This window comes from Sylvia atricapilla, chromosome 10, assembly GCF_009819655.1.
Source record: "Sylvia atricapilla isolate bSylAtr1 chromosome 10, bSylAtr1.pri, whole genome shotgun sequence".
Taxonomy (NCBI): domain Eukaryota; kingdom Metazoa; phylum Chordata; class Aves; order Passeriformes; family Sylviidae; genus Sylvia; species Sylvia atricapilla.
In genome coordinates this window covers 21,691,939-21,712,955 of record NC_089149.1, presented here as the reverse complement: position 1 = coordinate 21,712,955, position 21,017 = coordinate 21,691,939, and the positions used below count along the sequence as shown (strand labels likewise).

Here is a 21,017-nt window from a genome sequence, read left to right as displayed (position 1 = left end):
AACACTGTATTTCCATCCATGTCATGGAAATAATAGTTTTAATGAGCAATAAAAAAACCCCAATCTGCCTCCCTGCAAAAATGTGAGATCATGTTCAGCTGTGAAATGTGGAATGCACACTTTGTCTCAGCTGATGTTTCATTTTTTATTTTATATTACAGCTGTGAACTTGTCTATATGTCATGCAATGTCAAAATTAGAGGTCACCAGATGAACCAGTTCTTGCTCCACAGCAGGTTATGTCAGGCCTGCATTTACTCTTCAGGGACATGGCAAAATCTGTGTCACGTTTCATAACAAATCAACATTTATTTTCTCTTTCTCTTAATAGGAAAATTGCAGCTGCTTTTAAGTTTGTGCAGGCCACACAGAATAATGGAACTCTTAAAGGTTCAAACTCCTCCGGCCAAGCATCAGGGCTGCTCTCACAATGGTAAAGACACATTGACTTCCTGACTCTATAAACCCTCAGTCTGGGTTTATTCTGGTTTAGCCTGGTTTATAAACCCATCCTCCACCCTCAGACTCTGTCACAGCATTGATAAAATTGGTATTGACAAAATAGGTAACAAAGTTCAGAGACCTCAGAGCTTTAAACTGTAAAAAGTTCATCTTGATTTACAAGCTGTTGGTTAGAGCATTGTGTTCAGGGAGTAATTCTGCCCTAGAATAATTTTAATCATGTAAATTTATGAAATTAATTTTTAGAAGAAATAAATAGGAAGTATTTTTAAAAAGTTACCTGAATTTTGAGATGTTAAATCTTCCTGAAATCTACACTAGTTACAAACATAAAATCCTTTCAAATATTATAATAACCATTGATATTTTTAGTTCTAAGCTTCTCATTATAAATTAATGATGTATTTGTCAGCATAGAGGATTAAAAGAATACATGAATAGGCACACATGTATTTTTGCTGTCATTGTCAGTTTGTCATCATTTCTTTCACCTTATAGAAACTGTATTATTTCTTTCTTGAACAAGATATATTTTTCCTATGTTCTGAGCTAACAGAACTTACCTGATTTTTTCTTCACCCAAAGACAGTTTTTTAAACATCAGCTGTTATTTAAGCTGAGCTTTTATTTTAGTGTTTAATGGAAGTTTTGTCCCCTGTGATTTCAAGAAACCCCAGCACATGTTTGTTTTGTCCACCTCACTGACTTCCTTTATCTTTGTATCTCTGAAGAATTTTGCATCATTTTGTTTAATTCAGCCACTGAGAAGTACTGCAGTAACTGACATGGAAAATTCTGAGTAGGCACAGTAATTTATTCCTTTTTTCTATCCTTAATGGTACCTTTCAATTGCAGGATGCATTCTACTTCAAGTCACGATGGCCACAAGCACCACAGATCTCAAACGTTACCAATAATCCGTGGCAAAAATGCACTTTCTAACCCCAAGCTCTTGCAGATGATAGACAGTAGCACTGCAAGTAAGTACAGGAATTATTTACTTCCCTCTGGAATTCTGTGGGATTTAGATCAGGCTCTATACAGACCTCTTCCTGACAGGAGGCTCTTAAAATTATGAGATTGGAGTGATCTATCCCACTTCCCAGTTAGGTTTCTTTGCTCCTTTGAGCATGAACAGAAACAGTGAAGGGATGTACTCACACCAATGATGCAGTTGGTGAGAGTTGACTCAAATCTCCTCCTCTTTCATCTCCTATGAGCAGTTTTCTTCAAAAAACCAGTTTCGTTAAAAGTGCAGTTAGGACCCCATCTCTGCTGTGATGAGACTTAAGGACCAGATTGCAGAATTAAATCATCTTTAATGACACTCAGGAGATTGTTTTTCGTCTTTCTTTTTTTATGCTGCAGGCACCTCCAATGAAACAGACATTGTACAGTATGTAGACACAGAGGCAAACATTGCTACAGAAGTTTCCCTCACAATCCTTGACCTGCTGTGTCTTTACACTCTGAATCACCAGGTGTGTTTTGCTGGTTTTCTTTTCTGCTTGAACTGGTGGGATCTGGGGTGAAAGGAAGGCCTGGGGGAGCAGGCACACTGAAAACTTGAAATGTCTGAGACAGCAGGATAAGAAATAAGATATGCCAGTCCTCAGTGAAGATCTTGTAGAAGGGAATTGGTTCATCGTACCCAAAATGAGTAGAAGGAGGTGGAAGAAGAACATCCTACATATCCAGGGCTATGTACAACCCTGCTCTGCTTGGAAGTGTCATGCATCTAGTATTACATCACCTTTTCTGAACCATCCTTAGCCCACTAGATCTCAGAGATTGTCACCAACAGATTTCCAAACTGCTTATTATTTCTATCTCTGCAAGTCAGCAGGTAAATCCGCTGCCTCTTTAAAAATTGCTCAGATTGCTTCAGTAAGCCCAGATAACTTGATGAAGGTCTCACAGCCATCATACAGCCAGCAGCTCCTTTTCACACTTTAGTGCTCCCTCTCTGTCACCCTAACCCTTAAATATAGTGTGTACAATCCATGACTTGTACAGACACAGCAAAGGGCTTCTCTTGAAAAACTGCAAGAGTCTGCAGCAAGCTGGGAAAACATCATCTGCAGAAATTTTACATTGGAAAAAGCATCTCTCTAGGAGCACTCCGAGGTAATGTCCTGCAGATCCTTCTCCTGTTTATTCACTTCAATAACCACAGTGTCCTGTCTTGTCTGTGAACTTTTCAGAGGCAGCTCCAACAATCTGATTGCCAGAATGTGTTGATGAAGAAAGTCTTTGACACACACATGCTCTTTCTGCAAATCAACCAGTCAGCAGCAGCTCTCAAACACGTCTTTGCGGCTCTGCGGCTCTTTGTAGGCAAGGTAACTCTGGGTTTATTCTGTTGGTCGTGCCTCTCAGTGTGTTACAGAACCTACAGCTTGGGGACAGTTGGACGCTTGGCAAGAGTTCTGAACTCTATTAATACTTATTCCTGACAAGGATGGTTTCATTTATTGATTAAAAGTAAGATGTTCACAATGTCTGAAAAAACACTTCTGTTTTGAAATTGAAAAATTTACTAAGACGGGGAAATTTTTAATGTGAGTTGATAAGTGGTGTCCAGCTCTGTGTTATATCCATTGACTTCCCTGCTTTTACCACCTATGGGAGAAAGCTTGAAACCCTAGAGGTCCATGGTCCTCCTGGCAGATACCTGGTTTGTAGAATCCAACAGTGAATGATTGCTGCTGTCCCCAGAGGAATGAGCAGGAGAATATTCCATACACTTCACCAAAAGTTCATCCACACTAATACAGTTTTACAAATACTTGGTTTAGAACATAGGAAACAATATAGTTATGTGTCAAACTGTTTCTTTGCCTGTATTGCACTTATGTAAATTGTCATGGGCAGTTAGGCACTTGGTGCGAGCTGCAAAAGCACAATTTCCAAGTCACAGACTTAGATGAGATCCTCTGAAAACCAACAGTATGTAGGACTCAGGTAGCAATTGCTCTGGGAGAGTGAGAATAAGCAAAGCTGCCCCTGGTTCCTGAATGTTTCTATGAAACACAAGAGTGTAGCTGAGTTTGCAGCATGTGGCCTCCCTCTGGTTGTTGTCTCAGGAGAAAGGAGAAGGAAATCACGTTTCTCCCAGTAGTGCAGCTTGAGGACATGGGGGAAATAAGAAGTAAACCATCCACAGATGGCTTTAAATGACGTACCAGGCAGCTGGGAATGGAAGAACTCTGCAATGGGGAGAATGAATAAATATCCAGAATTGCCCTTTTCATTTATCCTGTAGCTTTTGGGATTGAATTCTCTCTTCATGGTTCTGTTGTGGTTCCTTCAGCAGAACCCTTAATTACTCAGGCAGTAATTAAGATCTACAGCTCATGTGTACATTTCCACCTCTCCTCCCTCAGTCTTCTATTACACTCACCCTGCTGGTAACAGTGGGTATGGTTTGGAGGGCCCTTCTCTGTTGTCTCTGCTCTTCAAACCCTTGACCTCTGGAAGTTCACTGACCTTCCTCCTCGAAGTATTTTTCTTCTGCTGAACAGCTTTTGTAACTGTGCAGACCCCATCCTGCTTTTCCTGGTTAGCCATCACGCATTCCTTGCAGATTCCTTGCTGCTGGGCTTGCTGTGTGCCAGCTGCTGCCTGGGCTTCCTAAAGGCCAGTTTGATGGCATAAAGTGTTTGTATGAAAATCTGAATATAGTTCTTCATTAATCTTAATTTGCATGTGGGATTATGTTTAGTTTAAACCCTGGTATGAATAACTGTGGGACAGCTACTGAAAAGTTAAGAAAAAATTGTTAACTCAGAAAACTGCACCAAGACCTGAGAGCAGTACTGAACATATATTCACACTTTTTTTTCAATAGTTCCCATCAGCATTCTTCCAAGGACAAGCAGATCTCTGTGGTTCCCTCTGCTATGAAATCCTGAAGTGCTGTAACCATAGATCACGTTCAACTCAGACAGAAGCATCTGCTCTTCTTTATTTTTTCATGAGGAAGAACTTTGAATTTAACAAGCAGAAATCAATAGTCAGATCCCATCTACAGGTAAGTGAAGTGTGAGATAATCAATATTTAACTGATGTGCATTAGTTTTTATTATTATTATTTTTATACACTGAAGCAAGGCAATCCTTTTGCAGTCCTCAGACAGGCAATTCTCTGTGACAGCTTGGTTTTCCTGCCAAGTCTGAAGTTGGACTGGATCCTCTGCTGTTCTTGGGCTGCTCAGCTCTGTTCCTGGGAGAGACAACAGCTGTGAATGTATCTGCATTGCCAGATTAATGGCTATTCTTGACTCACATGTCACTTACAGCAGTTGGAGCACAGCTGATGAAGGAACTAGACAGAATCTGACAGTACAGGAACAGACCTGTAAAGTCCAGCAATAACATATTTACACTGCAAAATGTGAGCAGTTACAAAATTTTGACAGGTTACTCACAATCCTTGCCTTTGTACATGTACATACACCCTCACAAGACAGGTATGAAATTCCACTCGCCTGCTGCATCAGGTCATACTAAAATAGGGGTTAAAAACTCTTCTGAAACTCTGATTTCTTTGCTAATTGCATCCTGTGTTTGCTCCCCCTGTGCAGCTCATCAAGGCAGTGAGCCAGCTGATAGCGGATGCCGGGATTGGCGGATCTCGCTTTCAACATTCACTCGCAATTATAAATAATTTTGCTAATGGAGACAAGCAGATGAAAGTAAGAAACATTTTTTGTCAATCACTGTCTCTTGCAAAAGGTCAACAGTTTCAAGGGAGCAAGTGTTTCAGTAAATAAAATTGCTGGCTCTATTAGCCAGTGATTTATGCATTCATAGTGTGCCTTTCTTAGGCAATCTGAAGTTCATGAAGGTGTTTGTGACTCAGAAGCTTAATAACTGAAAATAATTTTAAAACAAAAAATATTTTTATTTAAAAATTGTATTGTTTGTTATTTATTGCTTATTTTCTTCATTTGCCTCATGTCAGAGGTCATGCATTAAGACTAATGGAACACAATTGCAGTTAACAAACAATTTTTAGTCTACAAGTGCTCCCTTCCCCCTGTTCAGTAAATGTGTAGCAAAAATAGACACAGTAGTTGGGTTTTGCAAGACCTTGCTATCACACTGAAGGTGAACACACCTGAGTTACCACTACTATTATAGTCATTGTCTATACTAAAATGGTTGAAAAAAGATTCTGGTTTTTAATTTTTACAATTTTTGTCCAAACATATGTCAATGTGCATTTTCACTTTTATACTTTGGAGGTGTTGTCCTTCTCTGAAGGTGACTTTAGGGTATCTCCACTGAGATTAATAATGAAGTTAGCGTAAACAAATTGGTAGATAGTTAGCAGAAGCAATTTGATTTGTTATCCAATAAGATGTCATTACAATTCTACTTGTTTTTGAAGTCCAGCTTTGATTTCACAGCACTGCAGTCGGTTGCACTGCTTCTGTGACTTGCTCATCTCTGTGTGACATCGAGAAAGGAGTATTTCATTTCATTTACTTTTTCTGAATGTTTTGCTTTTAAACAAAGCAAAGGATGGAAATAAGCCTGAAAAGAAATGTATTTCACTGCTTATCTGAAAAACTGAAGAGCTGAGCTAAATACGTTGAGAACAGCTGGTGGGAGTAATTTAAGGATTCTGTTTTAATGTAGCACAGTGTGAGAAGGTCAGGAGCCAGACTTGTGCTTTATTCCCATGGTGGAACATGCTGGGAGTGTAGTTAAGCAGGACTATCTATAGCACACGGTGCTGTGGCTCAGAGGAAAGTGTGCAAGGATCCAGTTCTGGGCTCAGGAAGCAATTGAGTAACACCTGTTCCAGTTCCCTGACTTAAGCAGAGCTGTTGGACACGGGCAGTGGAATAGGTGACTGACTTGGGCCATCCTGTAGTGCTTTGACAGATCGGGAAAAAACACCCAGAGCTTGTGTGCAATGTGTGCATGCTCTGCAACTGTGACTGCTCTGAAGCCTGCCCAGCCAGGGAAGGGGATGGAGGCCCTCTGTAAGCAGACCTTTAGCTTGTTCAGGGGTGCAGCATGTGGCTCTTTGGATGGTTTCAGTGATGCATTGCTTATCTTTCCCAAAGAACGTTAATTTCCCAGCAGAGGTGAAGGACCTGACCAAGCGCATCAGGACGGTTTTGATGGCCACAGCTCAGATGAAGGAGCATGAGAAGGACCCTGAGATGCTGGTGGATCTGCAGTACAGCCTGGCAAATTCCTATGCCAGCACACCTGAGCTACGCAGGACGTGGCTCGAAAGCATGGCCAAGATTCACGCAAGAAATGGAGATTTATCAGAGGTAATGTAAATAAATGAACAGGAAATCCATTTGTCTTTAGGCTGAGCTGTTCTGATGAAAGGGGCTGTGGAAGACTGACAACAGTAGTGAGTTAGGAGACTCACTGTACAGTCTCTCCCTTATATTTGAAATCAGAGGAGTGGAGGTTTGAAAACACCTGGAGATGTGATATGCTCATCCCAGCTTGCCTGCTCATGAGTACCTGATACATCCTGGAGCAAGAGTGGCAACTGTCTGACAGGGAAGCTGAGGGCATGGCACCTCTGCTGCCTGTCCCTAACAGTAGCTGTGGTGTAGAGGTTATGAAGGTTATAAAGGATTTTCTTTCCCCCAACTATGGCCTAGGAGAGGAGCTTTGTTTATAATGTGTTGTCATTTTCATCAGACTAAATGGGTGATGCAAAATCCACTGCATAACCCAGGGACACCTTATTTGTTAAGTCATCTTAATGGTTCTCTTGAAAAAAATCTATGCATTTGCATAAGAGACCTCGTGAAATTTACACTTGAGGAGGATTTCATCATTTAGTCCTTTATTTTCTTAGATTACTTTTGTCTTCCCTTTTCTGCCTCATGATTTGGCAGTGCTGAAAGTACATGCTCCTTACCACATGTATGCTGTAATTCAGGGTACTTTAACATCTCCATGTATGTTGGTCTCTCATTACAGGCTGCTATGTGCTATATTCATATTGCTGCTCTCATTGCAGAGTACCTGAAGAGAAAAGGTAAGATCAACATATTCAAAACCAACTGTGTACCTGTAAATATTATTGTTTAAAATATTTTTTGGCTATTCCGTTTTCCTTCCTTATATGTAAAGTATTCTTAAAGCTGCCTGAATTCTTCCCAAATCTTTTCTTTTTACAGTGTATCATAAATGCTAGTCTTAGACTGGAACAGTAAAAGTGTGTTTTGTGTAAAGAGTTTTAATGAAATGTTTAGCAAGCTAGTGCTAATAGAGAATGCTTCACTTGTTAGTCTGTTGTTATTAAATATGCATGTATTAACACATACCAGTAGCAGTATACTAATACCATCTTACAATATCATAGGTTACTGGAAAATGGAAAAGATTTGTACCTCACGTATGCTCCTGGAAGATGCTCAAGTCTCTGATAGTAATGTGTTACTAACAACTCACAGTGGAGGAAGTGAGTGCTCTAACCGTGCCTGTTTGTGGGTCAAATAACATCATTAGGAAATCAAACCACTGTTTTCCAACTGATCTGGAAAAATATCAACCAAATCCAAACTGTTTCTAGTGCATGTTGAAGGCTGTTATAGAAAGCAATGTTGGAAACATCATGAGTTCCTTTCCTGATGCTCGTTGGCTGGTTTGATGGATTGCTCAGAATGTCTCTGGTTATGGGCTTTTGCAGCTGGAAAATCCCTCTTGGGTCAATTGGTGTTTAGCATGCAAATCCATGTCCAATTCCTTGGCTATCCAAAGCTGGGAGGGCAGGGGGATGGAGTTAATATCTGGTTATCCGTATGTAACTTAGTATAGATAAAGGGTTTTTTTTAATCTATGATACTTATTTAAAAAATAAAGTACAGGCTTATATTTTTAATGCTTCTATGCCAATGGTTATTTAGTTTATGAAATGTGTATTTCATAGTAACTCTCAGCATGAGATATGTTAGCAATTTCCAGGGTCAAGGGCAAATATCTGGGGACGAAAAAACAGTTTTGGAAAGACTATAGTCCTTCAATACGTCTGGAAATTCTGTGGACAAGATGAAAAAATGCATCCTTTTAGAAGGAAGCTTTCTGTGAGGAGCAGTAATTGTGAGACAGTTCAGTAGTGGTAAAAGACTTTGTCTGAATAAAGATTATAGTAGCTGGAGTGAAGAACTTAGGTGATTTTAAACCTGTACTTAAACAGTTTTCAAAACTTGAGAGAGAGAATGGAGGTCCCCATCTCAGTGTGTATGGGTTAGCTTTTACAATTGAGCCATACTAGCATTTTCCTACTTTTAAATTAAACATGGGCCTTGCCAGGAGTTGTCACCTCCCCTGGCAGCTTTACTTTCTCCATGCCAGAGCAGTAGTAAAGCCCTTGCAGGGCAGACCCTTCCTGATCTGTAAAGTGTGATGCCTTTGCAAGTCGTTTCTGCTGCTACCATGGCACTAAGGCCTCAGCTTACCAAATACTCAATTTAAGCTCAGTTTTATTTCTTATGAGCCTTCCCACGTGCAGCTGCTGCCACCAGCCAGAGCTTTCTGCCAGGGATTGCCTTGGCTGGGGCCAAGTGCTGACCCAGGGCAGGACAGGAGAGCCACTGCCAGCGTGGCCTGGAGCCACCAACCCTGGGTGTGGCACTCCTGGGACACCTGACGGGTGGGACAGTGCAGGATCCCCACGTGTGACTTGTGTCACCTCAGCCTGCAAGGGTCATTCCTGTGCACAGAGGAGCCCTGCAGATGAAGCTTTGCAGGGACTGCCAGCAGGTCAGGAACCAAAGTGCCAAAGAGAGGAATAATACTGCACCAGGAAAATGTTATCGCTCCCCTTTGCCCGGAGAAGGGAATTTATATCATTGAGGAAAATGTGTGATAGTCTCACAAATTCAGTCAGCTCCATTTGTGCTTCTCATTACTTGGGCTGGGAACGAAATGAACTCATCAGCTGTGTTGTAATGGCATCTAGTAACTTCTTGATGTGGCTGGTCATTAATAGCCTTTCTTATGACTTGCACTACAAGGCTTATTTTCCATGGGATGGCCTGCTTTTCTGAGCATTACCCCCAACATTAAAGAAGAAGGTGCTATGAAGGAAGACTCTGGGATGCAAGATACTCCCTATAATGAGGTCAGCAAAGTTAACATTTATATACCTGTTCTGTATTAACAGAGTGTTATTTCTAGTGCAATCCTGTGCATGTTACAACAAATTATAGTAACTGTTATTTCAGGGTTTTTTGTCTAAAGGAGAGCATTGTGTAATTGCAATAAACGTTAATATAGAAGTTCCAGAATAAAAATGAAGTAGCGGGTATGTGCTTTTGCTGCATTGCTATTAATTAAATGCCACCAGCTGTCAAGTCACTGAACTATTTGCATTTGTGAAATTGCAGAATATTCTCGTGGAACAGCTGGAGTTGTGTGTTGAGTACCTCTGGAAGTCTGAGAGATACGAGCTTATTGCTGAGGTTAACAAGCCTATCATTGCTGTTTTTGAAAAGCAGAGGGACTTTAAAGTAAGTGGGTGTTTGGTTTGGGTCTTTTTAATTATCCTAAGGCAACAGTAAAGATCAAAATTTTTAGGGAAAAAAATATGCTTTCTTTAAAGGGAATGTTTTCTTTCTTCCTGACTGTGATTTCTCCTTTTAATGTTTTGTGCTGTGAGAAAATAAAAAAACTTTGGTGTCTTCTCTGCCTCTTTTCAGCATCAATGCAACACTAAATGTAAAAAATATTTCAAGCAAACCTCTTGTCTTGCCAGTGGATATGACTTTTACATGGGTTTTAGACCAAGAGCACATTTGCACTATAAGCTTAGAAAATGCTGATAAATTGTATGATTTCTTCACAATTTCAGGGTTTCTTAGTTTCTCATTTACTTGTCAATTTCAATACATAATGGATGGCCAGATGAGAATCTCATTTACTGATTTTTCTGGGTCTCAATTGAAAGAGACACAAAGTGGTAGGTAGCAATAAGGTGTATGCCAAGGAAGCAGGTCCTCAGATTTTAACTGAGCTGAAATTTTGGTTCAGTATCTTGAGAAATGCTGTTTAGTGGTAAGGGTGGAAAGCCCATCTTTGTGCGGGGTTCTGAGCTGATCGCAGTTGTTGGCACCTTGTTCTCACCTGCACAAACAACACGTGGGTTCTCTGGCCCCTGACACATCAGCAGCACTGTCTGGTGGTGGGGTGAATCTCTGTGACCCTGTGCACAAAGGCTGCACTGCCACAGAACTCAGAAGATGACAGAACCCCTGCAGTGACTCTTCAGTGACTGCTATGGAGGTTAAATATTCCTCAGCGCGTACAGCAGAGCTGTGGGATCCCAGTTAAGGCAGGGCAGGCTGTGCAGGGCTGTGCTGGCGTTTCCCAAGGTGCTGGCGTGTCCTCACTGCCCTCCCTGTGCCTGTTTGCAGAGACTGTCTGACCTGTACTACGACATCCACCGCTCCTACCTGAAGGTGGCCGAGGTGGTGAACTCCGAGAAGCGTCTCTTTGGGCGCTATTACCGGGTGGCCTTCTATGGGCAGGTAAGTGAGGCTGGCTTCTGCTGTCTGCAGTCGCAGATTTCAGAGCTGTTCGTGAGCCGGTTCAGGGAAGCACTTGGTAGTGGATCACAGGGTAAATGCTGCCTCATGGGTCAGACTCCCGGCAGCATTTTAGTCAGGAGAGAGCACTCGGTTGCCTCTGTGTAAACCACTGCTGTGGATTTAGTGGTGTGTTAGAGAACAGACTTCTGTGTCAGCTTTGGTTCTTGGCTTCATTAAGCAAAGCTGAGACTGAGGCAGGGCAGGTTTTTTCAAACTGCAACATAAATAGAACCAGATAAGGCATCTTTGATATGTGGCACTCTCCTCTAATAGATCTTAAAGCAGAGCAGTATGCAGTAGATGCTTTGTTGTGTTTTTCACTGACTCTGCCTTCTGCTTCCAGGCCACCTCTGATTCTGTGCAATGCACTGTAGAATAGCATTATTCCCTCTGCTGTGCTTCAGCACCCTTGAAGCATTATTTTGTCCTTTCTTCCACCACAAACCAGTGTAGCGATCCAGCATGTTCCTTTTAGTCCTGGTTTTGGCAAGCATACAATTTCCTGTGCTCTAAAATATAAAGTGTGTAAACAACAGATTGATGTGAATCATTCTGTTTGCTAATTAGATTTTAATGCAAAATTTGCTCTTTTCTCCTTTTGATCTTATTCAAGGCTGTGGTAAGTCTAGTTCTGTTGCATGTTTCGTTTAATTCTCCTCACACATCCTTCATCCTTCCCTCTACTGTTACTTAACATTAATTTCCCCGTGCTCTCGATTCTTTTGGTTCATGGCAGATGAAATAACGTTGCTGCATTCATTGTTGCATCCTGCAAACTAACTTTTGTTTGTTCAGTTACCTGAACTACCGAGCTGTATCTGTCATCATGTTGTGTGTGCACTGTGGGGCCCAATGCTGCTTCATCTCATCTCAGTGGAAGTTCCTCCCAGCTTCCCTGGGAGTGGGATTGGACCCCCTGTTCCTCTGTTGAAAGTCTTGGGGTAGCATTAATGCTGTTTGAATGCAAGCCTGCTTTCCTGGCCTGCACAGCAGCTCCAGACTGGAGGGCTGCTGTGTCAGTCTGGGGTCCATGGCAGTGGTCACTGGAGCACTCTGGGCAGGCTGTGGCCATGGCCATGGTCCTGGCAGTCCCTCGTTGGAGCAAGCAAATGGGAATTCAGAGGGGAATGGCAGGTCCTGGCTCTCTGGACAGATTAGCAAGGCTGAAGTGGCCAAATGCAAGGAGGAGTGAGCTGCACCTGAGGAAGGGCAGAGTCTTCCTTATGCCTGGCCTTCCTCAAAACGGGAGCAGCACAGGGCAGAGCAGGGCTCTCCTGCTTGCAGCCTCTGGGCAGCGCTGTCCCAGAGCCAGTGGCTCTCCCACTGGGTGATTTAGCTGCAGCACTTCTGCTGCCCTGGGTTAGCACCTCTGTAACACTGCAATGGCTCTCCAGGGGCCAGTGCCACAAGGGCAACTTCATTTAAACAGCTTTAGTGCTCTGAAGGATGAGACTTTGTCACAGTTGTGTCTTCCTCTGTTCCCCCCAGTCACCGGGCTCTAAAGGCTCTAAAGGCAACAAGCACTGTTTTGTCCTTGCCCTTTGCAGGAGAGATGTGATGTGGCTGCTGTTCCTTAACTGAAACAAAAGCTGCAGAGAAAGCAGATTAAAGAACAAAAGAATAATGTTAATACTGGGAGGGAGAATTTTGGGGGTTCTTAGTGGAGAAAGATGATCTGCAGCTGCACCTGAAAACTGTTCTTCATGCAAGACAGGGACAGTATTTGGTTACTGCATTGCTGCAGGGACCCTGTGCAAGGATGGTTTGAATTAAAATGATCCTCAGGGAGGACGCAGTCATCTGTTTTCACCAGCAGGATTTATTTGCCAGCTCAGGGAGCCGGATCTCATGGCAGCTGCTGTTTTAGAGTGCACATTCTGTCAAAGGCCTTTAGTGACAATATCTCAGTGCACCCCCAAGTGACCACACTTGCCAGTGCATGTGAGTTTACTCACAGATAAGTGTTTGAGAAGTCAGTATCTTTCTTGAATTAAGAACCAAAAAAAGAAAACCTGTTAAATATATTGAATAGCTGGGAACTCATATTGTGCTGCTATGCAAAGACATTCAAGACCTGTTTTTCAGAGCAGTGCCATGTAAAGGTAGAGCTGAGGGTTGTTCTCCTGTGTGTACAAGAAGCTGGAGAAGTTGGAGGGCGGAGTTCCATAGTGATCACAATCACTCACTGTGGGAAGAGACAGAGAAAGAACCATTAGATGCCAATTCCTGGCAGGTCAAGCAGAAGGCTTTACCTCAGCACCTTTCAACAAACAGAGAATGCTCTGATGTACTGTGAGCTCTAAAGCTGTGTCTGGAGGCATGTGAGGATGAGGAAGGCCCTTATCAGAACTCCCACAGTGATAGGCCCTGGTCACAACTCAGAACATCAGAGCTCAGTGGAAAGCAGTAACCTGCTATTCAGGAGGTCATCTGCCTTCCATCACCATCAGCTGCTCCCTGTAATCATTTTCCTCTCTGAGGCTGTGTTGTCCTTGCAGGACCAAACCAGCCAGGATGAAAATAATCCAGGGATATGCATCGATAATGCAACCTTGGCTGCTTAATATTTTAAAATCCTGAAATTGGAGGATTTTTGGCTTCTGAAAAGTATTTAATCTTACTTCTAATAGTCTTTGCCAAACATATAGCATATGGCAGACATGATTATTTATAGCTCACAGTTAGCTTCTGCTTGTCACTTGTCAGCTGAAATACTGTGGGGAATATGTACTTAAATGATGTCTCTTGCATTAGAGGTAAAACTAAATCTGTTAATTGCTTTCAGGTATTTTTTTTTAAGTAAAACGATTAACAGAGATATCATCTCAGTGTGCCATGCAGCATCAGCAGAGATTTGGCACTTACATATAAACACTGTGTTCCAGCATGCAAACATACACAGAATCAGGATTTAAGAGCATAAATTATATTCTAGCTTGCTGTGTGATTACTTTGGAAAACATGAGGGGTTTTGTTGAAAACACTGAATAGCAACAGAAAGCAGATGTCTTTTGACAGAAACAGTCCAGAGTAGTATGCTTAAGTATGATTACAGCAAACTAATGAGGTTTTCCCACACAATGCAGCTTTGCTTCAGTGGAAACAAGATCAGAAACCAGATCATGATCCTGTAGATATTTTCTCAGTGTAATCAATAGGAAGTCAATTTCCTGCCCAGCTCAACGGATGTTTATAGGATGTCACCTTTGGAGCTCTAGATTTTTTTCTCTAATTACCTGTGAAGTTCTTCATATGCCCATGGAATTTAATTGATAATGTTGTTAAAAATCATGCAATGTTAGAAGGTCACTGTGAGACTGAAGGAGATGCTGTCAGATGAGCTGCTCTTGCAGCTATTAGTTATTGGTTTCCAGTAAAGCCCACAGTACTCCTGGCACTTGCCAGATTAAAGAATTTTATTGCCCCTTGTCCTCACTGAAGGAAAAGCCAGAGATACACATATTTGTTAATTCCCATTGAAATAAAGCTTAGGGAGGGTTTCCTAAAGAGGCAGTGAAATTGATAGCTTATTTTATTTTAATTCCGTTTTGGGGTTTTTTTGTGAAGATTTGCCTACTCAGTCATTTTAGAGGGCAAAGTAGAAACACACTTCCAGATAAAAAGGTTGGATTTTGCATGAGTACCTTCTAAAGAGATTTTGGAGATATCTCTTGCCTTCATTAATTTCTGCTTCTCTGTTTTCCTACAGATGGCAGTTTGCTTAGGCATATTGTAGAATTAGCCACCCAAGCCACATCATGTGAAGTTCAAAGGGTCTGACATCATTTATGCTGTCTGCCTTTCCCTCTATCCCTGCAGCTTCAGGTGTTTTCCTCTGGGTCACTTTGCATTAAGGTGGAAGGAAGAGGCTTTGAGTGTAGCTGCAACTGCAGCATCACCAAATATGAAATCCTGGGAGGGGGGCTGGTGCTGCTCATGGCATTGAGATAAAGCCAGTCCCTGTTAGTGGGGCACCTGCTGCCTTCTGCCCAGATGGGAGAACTCTCCTGGAGCATTGATGTACTTGTTCATCTTGTAGCAGTTGAGTGTCTCACCTGCAGGGGCTGCAATGCTCTGTTAATTTTCAGAGGTTGGCATTTCTTCTGAAGCCTGACAAACTCGTGTTCAGCTCTTCAGTGGACCCCTTTATTAAATCACTGCCAAGTCCATCCAGTGTATTAAATAATGGCCTTAACAAGACTGTGCCTTTTTTGCAAAGGAACACAGTCTGTGTGTCTTTTTGTTTGTTTGCTTTTCTTTTCAATATGAATAATTTGCTAATTGTCTCTGGAAGTGCTGCAATTCTCTATGGCCTTTCAAGGTGCTCCCCAGAGTTTCTCTTCAGCTGCCCTGAGGAGATGCAGACTGGTTCCCAGGTGCTCCCCGTGCCATGGCCATGGGCAGCAGTGCCTGTGCCTGCACACGTGGCTCCCAGAGGATGCACTGGAGGTGGCATGCTGCACACAACCCAGCTGGGCTCAATGGCCAGCAAACAGCTGTTAATTGACCCAAATTATTAAGATTTAAAGAATTTTTAATGTCCATTTTTTAATCCATGAGGGTTTTTTCGTCATTTTCACACATTGGCATTTTCAAGAAAGCCCTTTAACCAGCTCAGTCTTTAAGTGAATAAATGTGTAGGGATCTTTTCCTGGGGAACTTTGGAGATTGCAGGCCAGTATGAACACTGACCTGTAGGCACATGTCTGCTAAGAGTGGACAGAGGTAAGGTTTTAACTTAGGTGCTGGAAGTGGCCTGTTGATGCTCTAGTGGGTATACAGGCAACCTTGATTCCTGTGGTAAGCACTTGTTTAGGTTTTGCCCTGCTTGTTATGTTCACTGTATCCTTTTGTTTCCTTCCAAACAGGGCTTTTTTGAAGAAGAGGAAGGTAAAGAGTATATCTATAAAGAGCCCAAATTAACTGGCTTGTCCGAGATCTCTCAAAGACTGATGAAACTTTATGCAGACAAGTTTGGAATAGATAATGTGAAGATCATCCAGGATTCCAACAAGGTATGAAAGACCTTGGTTGTGGTTTTGCACAAGGGAGAGAACTGAGTGCATGATGCAAGATGAGCAGGCAGATGTTTGCTGCAGTGCAGAAGCAGATTGTTTTCTGTCTCATTTAGCTTTCATCTGTTTTTGCCAATGGCTATAGTCAAAGGTCCCACTCTTCTTAGGGAACTCTAGGTAAAATACCTTTGCATCCATCCATGATCTGAGTATTACATTTGGAAGTCTCAGTTTTCATCGGTGTGGCTATAAATAAATAAACATATCAAAAATGTAATGGATGCCTTGGAAACTCACCACACTTAAAATGTTATCATGTTTGTACCACAGGTGAACCCCAAAGACCTGGACCCCAAATACGCCTACATCCAGGTGACCTATGTGACACCTTTCTTTGAGGAGAAGGAGGCCGAGGAGCGCAGGACAGACTTTGAGATGCACCACAACATCAACCGCTTCGTCTTCGAGACGCCCTTCACGCTCTCGGGAAAGAAGCACGGCGGCGTGGAGGAGCAGTGCAAGAGGCGCACCATCCTCACCAGTACGTCTGCTCCCAGTTCTCCTGCTCCCCAGCTCCCCTGCTCCCCTGCTCCCATCTCCCCTGCTCCTCTGCTCCCCTGCTCCCAGCTCCCCTGCTCCCCTGCTCCCCATCTCCCCTGCTCCCCTGCTCCCAGCTCCCATCTCCCCTGCTCCCAGCTCCCAGCTCTCCTGATGCCCTGCTCATCTGCTCCCCTGCTCCCAGCTCAGCCCAAGTGCCAGGTGTCCATCAGTCAGTTATGCACCATGATAATTCATCTTTTCACTCTGTGTGTTGGCCATGTGCTTCCTTACAGACCTGCTGACCATCTTAGGGATAGTTCTTTTCATTCAGCTTCTTTATTTTTTCCTTAGAATCGGCATCTTAACTGTTCTTGCAGTGATGTAACTTGGGAGTGGTTCTGCTTGGAAGCAGCTTAGCACTCAGAACCATTCTCTTTTAATAATAAACAATTCAAAGAAAAAGCCAAGTAGGATATCTGTTCTGCTAAGAGTAAAACTTGCAGATAGACATTTTCATTCAAAATGGAAGTAAGATACATTATATAGAATTTTTTTTAAGCTAGAGGAAAGATTTCAATCAGTGTTTTAAGGCAGGAACGTCAGGAGCACTAGATATGTCTTCTCTTAATGAGTCATGTTAAACTGAAGTTTTTAGCTCCTTATCATGATTGAAATCTCTTTTTCAAAGCCTCCTTGGTGAGGAAACTTGCTGTTACTGCTGAAACTTGCTGTTACTGCTGAAACACTGTCTCAATTTTGATGTATGAGGAACTGAGATGGAGGCGTTCTCATGGGCAGCTGTGGGCAGAGAGGCTGATGTTCACAGCAAAGGCTCCCAAGTGACAGAAAACCCAATTCCCTACCAACTTCAGTGCATCTGCTTCCCCCAAAGGACAAAGTGAGAAAAACTGCTTACAGTGCAAGCATAGTCACCTAAATGTTTTGTTCTGACAAGTCAGGAGAGAGGCACTGATGTCTGAGGGCGTCTTGTTACATGACACAGCTTTGCTTGTAACAAGAAGAAAGGAAGAATAGCTTGTGTGTGGTTTTTTTAGGTGCTGGGGCAGCAGTAGGTGTTTTGAAATCTGTATTGAAGCAGGTAGTTTCACTGACTTGAAAGTGCAGCTGTTATGGTCTGTCTGGCAAAAACAGAGAGGGCTGTTCTTCTGGCAAAATATTTTCCATGGGTTATCACATGCTGTCATCAGCTACCACAGCTCTCAGCCCTGCTCCATCTTTGGTGTTAAGTGGGAATTTGATTACCTCCTCTTCTTCCCTGCTTTTCCCTTTGACATCTATCTCACCTCAGTGCTTTTCACTAAAGGAAACATTCTTTTCTTCTCTTTTTTCTTTTTCTCCCACTCCTGTTTGATGAAGTCATGTTTTTTCACTTGTTTCCTGTGTAAACTTAAGCAGTTTTATTTTGAGAAGAAAGCAAGGCTTCTGTGACTGGAGGAGTGGTGGAGTCAATGGAGTGGCACCTGCACTGCATCTCTGCTCCAGAGCCTGCTGGGCAAAGGGCGAGTGCAGTCTGGCTGCGGTCCGTGGTTCACTGGCTCTCTGCCATGCCTGGCTTGTGCTTCCAGCTCTGGAAGTCCTGGCTTTCCTGCTCTCCAATGAGACAGACATGCTGTAAACTGGATCTTATTTAGGTCTGAGCTGACTGGAAGCAGATGCTTAGTGTAGAAAGTCATGCGTGGAGTTTGAGAGACCTTCCAAAGCATGTCAGGGAGTCAGAAAAATGTTACCTCAGATCAGACTTAATGCACCAGAACAATACCTTTGCCAAACTCCCTGAGATCCATGAAAGGCCTTGACTGGAGGTAAAGAGTTTTAAAGGTGAATAATTCCTCTGTCAGCTCCCATAGCAGTATTTAGATTGAATGTTAAAGTACCTCTTCACTGCTTTAAGGATGATGTTTTAATAGTAGGTTCATCTGCAGGTGAGAGTCCTGGTTTAACCTCAGCTGATAGCTAAGCCCCATGCAGTCACTCACTCACTGAGTGTCCTCTGGTGGGATGGGCAAAATCAAAGTGTAAACTCAGGGGTTGAGATAAAGACAGTTGAATAGGTAAAGCAAAAGGTGTACAAACAAGCAAAGCAAAACCAGGGGTTCATTTCTGCTTCCCTGGGCAGGCAGGTAAAGGTAACTCCAAGAAAGCAGGGCTCCATCACATGTTACGGTGTCTTGGGAACACAAACACCACACTCTGAATGTCCCTCCCCTTTCCTCCTCTTTCCCCCAGTTCTATATGCTGATCATGACACCATATGGTGTGGAAAACCCCTTGGGTCAATTGGGGTCAGCTGTCCCGGCTGTGTCCCCTCCCAGATCCTTGTGCACCCCCAGCCTCCCCTCTGGTGTATGGGGTGAGGAGCAGAAAAGGCCTTGATGCTGTCTAAGCCCTGCCCAGCAATAACCAAAACTGTGCTATCAGTGCTGTTTCCAGCACAGACCCGGAGCACAGCCCTGTACCAGCCACTGTGAAGAAAATTGACTCTATCCCAGCCACCACCAGCACAGGGAATGATTCCCAATTCAGCTAAGCTGGAGGCCCCTGCCTATAACGTGAAATATGTTTGATGTGATGGTTTGAGCTGTCTGAACTTCAGTGTGGACTTATAATTTGGTGCCTTAACTCAGAAGAAGAAATTTGTGGATTCTAAAATCTGAGCACTGAGAGCTTTTTGCCACCTGTCTGGGGCAGAGCTTGGTAGCCAACACTGCTGAGTTCAAAAGGAAATAAATGCTCTTCCAGTGCCAGGTACATCAGAATTTAGTTTGGACTTGCTGTGTCACTTCTACTCATTCAGTGATTAAAACTTAGTTTTTATGGATTCATAAAGAGATTGACAAAGTCAAAAAAGTTAATACTTCGACTTAATTGTTTTGCTTTCCTAAATACTCTCTTGTTGGGTGAGTTCTCTGATCCATGTCTCTCTCTCGAGTAGCCAGTCACTTGTTTCCCTACGTGAAGAAGCGGATTCAGGTCATAAGCCAAACCAGCACAGAGCTGAACCCCATCGAAGTGGCCATTGATGAGATGTCCAAAAAGGTCTCAGAGCTCAATCAGCTTTGCACAATGGAAGAAGTGGACATGATCCGACTGCAGCTCAAGCTCCAAGGAAGTGTCAGTGTCAAGGTAATTTACTGCCTTTTTTCTCTTCTTTTAATGCATCTACCTAGATTTTTATTCTGATTTTCATTATTCCAGATACGTTTTGTCTTTGGCATATCTTGTATTATAGTGCTGTTAGATCCCAATCCCACCCTAAACACACTAATGAATGGAGAGTTTTCCACTGGCATTGATGACTGCTGGTTTTATGTGCTAATTATTTCATTCAAGTCTACTCTAAATAACAGCTAAGACCTTTCCAACAAAACTGCCACGTATCACTTGACAATATGGCCCATCACAAACAGGCAGATTCTTTAAAGGGAATTTTGCTAGGATTTGTCATTTCCTACTTAGGGAAGTTGAGACTGTGACAGGCATGTGTATTTCTGGTGCTCTCATGGAAATGTCTTCAAACAAATATGTAACTGTCTGGGTGGTCAGCTAGCTGGGGGCTTGGAAAGGCCAGCACAGGTCTGCAGCTTGTACAAGGTTGAGCAGCTCCTGTTTCCTCAGCAAAACTCCTCAGCTTCCATCCTGGTGACAAAAGGGGTGAGGGGATGTCCTTCTCACAGCCTAGGTTGCCTGAGGCTGGTCTCCAAGCCTTGGAACACAGGAGAAACAACAGTGAATTGCTTGTTCTTTGTACCTAAGCTGTGCATTTTTCACCCAGGTAAACGCTGGACCAATGGCCTATGCTCGAGCTTTTCTTGAAGAGACAAATGCGAAGAGATATCCTGATAATCAAGTTAAGCTTCTGAAGGAAATCTTCAGGTAAACATTAATTTTATTCTTTTCATCCCCCACACAGGACATAGGACACTCTGCATGGCACAGGCAGGCAGGACACGAAATCAGGCTGATTTGAATGAGCCTAATTTACATCTGCATTTACCCTGTCTTACAAGTCATTCCTAAGAAACATTTACTGGAATTCTGGGTTACCCTGGTAGAATACATTCCTTTTGATCTGAGAATGAATTCAGAAATTCGTTTCTGAAAAGGGGGAGAAGAGATACAGCATTTTGGGTGTCTATGTAGGATTTTTCATTACTACAGAACTCGTGTCATTGTTCCTTTGTGTTTCTGTGCTTGCAGGCAGTTTGCTGAAGCCTGTGGACATGCCCTCGATGTCAATGAACGCCTTATTAAGGAGGACCAGTTTGAGTATCAGGGAGAGATGAAGTCTCATTACAAGGATATGCTCAGCGAGCTCTCTGTAGTTATGAATGAACAGGTCAGAACATCTATTTCAGCGCTAGTTGGGCTCAATGAGGGTGCTAATTATGTCTGCTAGTGGCAA

General features: G+C 42.8%; 1 protein-coding gene across 6 annotated transcripts in view; it reads left to right on the top strand.

The window, feature by feature from the left end:
* Positions 1–21,017, top strand: part of DOCK10 (dedicator of cytokinesis 10) — a 142,424-nt gene that overhangs the window by 117,626 nt on the left and 3,781 nt on the right. For 5 of the 6 annotated variants that reach the window (XM_066326275.1, XM_066326273.1, XM_066326272.1 and 2 more), the window contains exons 39-55: positions 332–433; positions 1,318–1,442; positions 1,831–1,943; positions 2,667–2,804; positions 4,313–4,495; positions 5,049–5,159; positions 6,543–6,758; positions 7,429–7,486; positions 7,814–7,912; positions 9,468–9,574; positions 9,840–9,962; positions 10,866–10,979; positions 15,908–16,054; positions 16,385–16,595; positions 19,548–19,738; positions 20,388–20,488; positions 20,813–20,951. In XM_066326275.1, coding sequence (XP_066182372.1) covers positions 332–433; positions 1,318–1,442; positions 1,831–1,943; positions 2,667–2,804; positions 4,313–4,495; positions 5,049–5,159; positions 6,543–6,758; positions 7,429–7,486; positions 7,814–7,912; positions 9,468–9,574; positions 9,840–9,962; positions 10,866–10,979; positions 15,908–16,054; positions 16,385–16,595; positions 19,548–19,738; positions 20,388–20,488; positions 20,813–20,951 — 2,278 coding nt within the window. The remainder of the gene's footprint in view (positions 1–331; positions 434–1,317; positions 1,443–1,830; positions 1,944–2,666; positions 2,805–4,312; positions 4,496–5,048; positions 5,160–6,542; positions 6,759–7,428; positions 7,487–7,813; positions 7,913–9,467; positions 9,575–9,839; positions 9,963–10,865; positions 10,980–15,907; positions 16,055–16,384; positions 16,596–19,547; positions 19,739–20,387; positions 20,489–20,812; positions 20,952–21,017) is intronic. The other variant, XM_066326276.1, reaches the window with a different exon arrangement.